Source organism: Apis dorsata, unplaced genomic scaffold (genome assembly GCF_000469605.1).
Source record: "Apis dorsata unplaced genomic scaffold, Apis dorsata 1.3 scaffold_309, whole genome shotgun sequence".
Taxonomy (NCBI): domain Eukaryota; kingdom Metazoa; phylum Arthropoda; class Insecta; order Hymenoptera; family Apidae; genus Apis; species Apis dorsata.
Genome location: NW_006263581.1, coordinates 1,325,343 through 1,329,105, shown reverse-complemented (window position 1 = coordinate 1,329,105; position 3,763 = coordinate 1,325,343). Strand labels below are relative to the sequence as shown.

The window sequence follows — 3,763 nt, the reverse complement described above, 5'->3', positions numbered from 1 at the left end:
TAAATTTTAGTTAATGAAATTATATTTGAATTAACTTGTAGTAGTACAGCATGTGCAATAGATTAAACAACATTTATCCTTTATAAGTAATATTAAAACAATAAGCCCCCCACATTATCCTAATTAATTCTGTAATAAAACATTCAGCGTCCGCCTCAATATTAATGATGATAGAATTGTTTTCTGCGAAGTAATAAGATTATAAAGAATTAATATGCTATGTTCAATTTTTGGTAATGAAAAATATTTTTTCTTAATACATTTAATATCTTACACGCTGATGCGATTTGTACTATTTTGAGTAAATGCTCTTAATTTATGCGCAATGAAGATAATTCAAAATTCTTAAAAAAAAAAAAAAAAAAAAAAAAAAAAAAAAAAAAAAAAAAAAAAAAAAAAAAAAAAAAAAAAAAAAAAAAAAAAAAAAAAAAACGTGAAGAAAAAAATTTAAATCGAAGTGATGGCAATGTATAAGAATGATTACTAGATCTCTTTTGTCAATTAAGTGATGGTTTTATAATAATGTAAAATACAAGGGTAACATTAAAAAGAAGCAACATGACGTAAAAAAAACTTATTGAAATAAAAACAATACGAATTTTGATTTGATGCCAAGAGCTTTTTCTTAGGCCATACAATATTCTTTTGTATTTTGTCTCTCTAATTTTATAGATATATTTATTTATACAAAAATATTTGTAATTTTTTTATACATCATCTTAATTTGCATTTATATAATTTATTTCAAATTACGTTATTGCAATTAAAATTAAAATTAATTTTAATTTTTTTGATTATTTTACAATGAATACAATAATTTTATAATTCAATGTTTCACAACAGCAAAATATTAAATTTTCTATTTAATTTAAATGATTACAATGCTTGATTTAGAGTATAATAAATATGAAAATTGTAAAAAAACTTATCCTTAATAATTTGCTATACAGAAAATTTCATTTCTCTATTATATGTAAAAGTTATAAAATAATTTGTTATTAATGAACAATATGTTTCGATTTAAATATTCTTACGGTGTTGTCTGCACCTCCAGATACTATGAATTTAGGATTTGACCAATTACAACATAATACTTTATCTTCATGTCCAGAAAGATCAAATAATGGTGCTTTAGGACTGTAAAAAAAATGGAATTTTTTTTTAAAAAAGAAATATTTATATCTTTACATAATTTCATAAATTAATATTATAAAATTAGTGATTATTAAACCTTCTGGTGTCCCACAGTTTCATATCATTATCATATGCTCCTGAAATAAAAAGATTTTCATGTACAGGTGACCATTTTACAGATTGTACCCATTGTGTGTGAGAAGTAAATATTGCTTTTACCAATGATCCCTCTAAAAAAAAGAATATATGTATAATCTCATTGCAACTTGCAATGAATACAATTTGAAAAACAATTTTAAAACCTGTAGATCTTGGATCATATAATCTGATATGCCTATCGGCTGATGCTGTTATAATAGTGTGGCTTAATGGAGAATAATCAAGATCAAAAAAACTTTTATTTCCAGTCAATTCGTGTTTAATTCCTCCTAATTCTGAATCCCATATTTTTATTGTATGATCCCATGAAGATGTTATAATTTCTATTTTATCTGACCATACTACACCACTAATAGCTTCTTTGTGACCTTTCATTGTTCTTTTAGGTATCTTTATGGTATAATAAATATAATAATTATATGGTATATGGTATAATAATAATAATAATTATAATTATTTTTTATTTAAAAACATTTTATTTATGTTCATTTATTTTTATTTACCCTTGTTTTTCCATGTTCTGATTTTAATCTCTTTGAAGTAGATTCACCATCTTCATTTTCATCTTGATTAGCTAAAAGCATAAATGAAATATTATTTTATGAATTACTTATTTTCTTTTTAATATATAAATACCTGTAGACCAGATTTTAAGCATTGTATCCCATGCTCCAGTTGCCATTATTGTCTTGTCATAATTAATATCAACAGCTTCTAGTCCACGTTCATGTCCTCTGCATACATGAATACAATCTACTGAATTTTCCATAATATTCCAGTCCCATATTATAGCTGTTTGATCTTGGGATGCACTGTGAATAATAAATTAATATAAGAATTATTTGAAAATGTTCATTTTATTTTTAAAATTTTATACCTAACAAAACTAGCTGTGTCATTAGTTAAGGATATCCATGCAACTGCTTTAATTGGTGAAGTATGTCCAGGAATTACCAAATGATGTTTTCCTTTACATGTCCATATATGTAATGTATTATCATAACAGCCTGTTAGAATCCTATTAAAATATTTTTTAATGTAAAATAATTTTTAATATCTTATTGTTAAATAAATAAAAAAAGTAACCATTTCTCATAAACAGCAATAGCAGATACCCAATCATCATGTATAAGACAATCTTGAGGTTCAGGTGGTGGATACTTTTCAACATATTCAATAATTATTACATCTTCTGTAGAAATATTTTTTTCTGTTATGTGTTCAATTAATGAAGTACGTAAAAATTGTGAACACACCAAAAAATCAAATTCTATTTCATTTTTTATATTACTTGATTCTAAAATTAAAACAAGCATTTTAAATAAATTTAATTTAATAATAATAGTTATATATATATATATATATATATATATATATATATATATATATATATATATATATATAGAAATGAATCATATAGTACCCTTCAAAAGTTCATTTATAAGAGTATTTAATTCATTTGATACAATAGATGTATGAACTGATAGAGGAAAATCTGGAACTGCATATCTAAAAATTGAAAAATTTATATATTATATATATTAAAATTATTTTTATAATAAAACTGTTACAAATTATATATATTATATACACAATATCATATCCATGTAATAAAATAAAGTAACCTCTTAATTTAGTTCATAAAATATAATTTAAATGAATACATACTGTTTTTGTTTAGTAAGAAATTTTATTTGTACTTGTGGAACACTTTTGTTCACATTTATATTATCCATTGCAATTTCTGTACTATTTGTTTTTTATTTTTATATAAATTAAGAATTAGGAAAATGCACGTGTATATTACATTTTAAACAAGTTTTATCGGCACTACCAATCGATTATTTAATATGCTTATAAATAGATTTATACAATCGATATTTTACTATCGATGATCATTTTTTATATTATCGAAATATTAAATTTTTTATGTTGAGTTTGGTTTCGTATAGAAGTCTGTACTTCACGAATATCTCTAAATGTATAAACTAAACAAGCTATAATAAATTTTTATATTTAGTCCGAGATATAAAAGATATAAATAAGACCTGTGATTAGGTAAGTTACAAGATTTGTAATTCTATATTCTGAAATACCGATTGCGTAAAAAATTATAGTATTTAACATATTTAGTTCTTTATGATTTAGAAATAACTGCAGAAAAGATTCAATTCAATCAAAAATTATTGAAGTTAACAAATTTTAAAGATAATTTTTTTGATATATTCTTTTATAAATATTTCTATACATTATATGTATTATATTCATATTATTTGTTATAATAAATAAATTCATATAAGTGAATTTAAATTATGAATTAAAAATTACATTTGTATTTTTTATTACGATGCAATAAAAAAAAATCAATTTGTGAAATTTTTTTAAAAAAATTGATTTAAATATAATGCTATTAAAATAATAATTTTATTTATATATTTGCTAATATACAATATTAAATGTTAATATTTAT

At 21.7% G+C, this 3,763-nt stretch overlaps 1 protein-coding gene across 2 annotated transcripts; it reads right to left on the bottom strand.

Annotated features, from left to right (window-relative positions):
- Positions 1 to 730: 730 nt before the first annotated feature.
- On the bottom strand, positions 731 to 3,044 carry LOC102671619 (ribosome biogenesis protein WDR12 homolog). 2 transcript variants are annotated; one of them, XM_006617505.2, is made up of 10 exons: positions 2,962 to 3,044; positions 2,717 to 2,802; positions 2,380 to 2,590; positions 2,171 to 2,311; positions 1,930 to 2,105; positions 1,797 to 1,867; positions 1,437 to 1,683; positions 1,354 to 1,364; positions 1,232 to 1,271; positions 731 to 1,137 (listed from the first exon to the last, which is right to left on the bottom strand). In XM_006617505.2, the coding sequence occupies exons 1-9, from the start codon at positions 3,027 to 3,029 to the stop codon at positions 1,251 to 1,253; spliced, it is 1,032 nt and encodes a 343-aa protein (XP_006617568.1). In that variant the 5' UTR covers positions 3,030 to 3,044; the 3' UTR covers positions 731 to 1,137; positions 1,232 to 1,250. The 2 variants fall into 2 exon arrangements, with proteins under 2 accessions (XP_006617568.1, XP_006617567.1); XM_006617504.2 differs by having other exon boundaries at positions 1,232 to 1,364.
- Between the last annotated feature and the right edge of the window lie 719 nt (positions 3,045 to 3,763).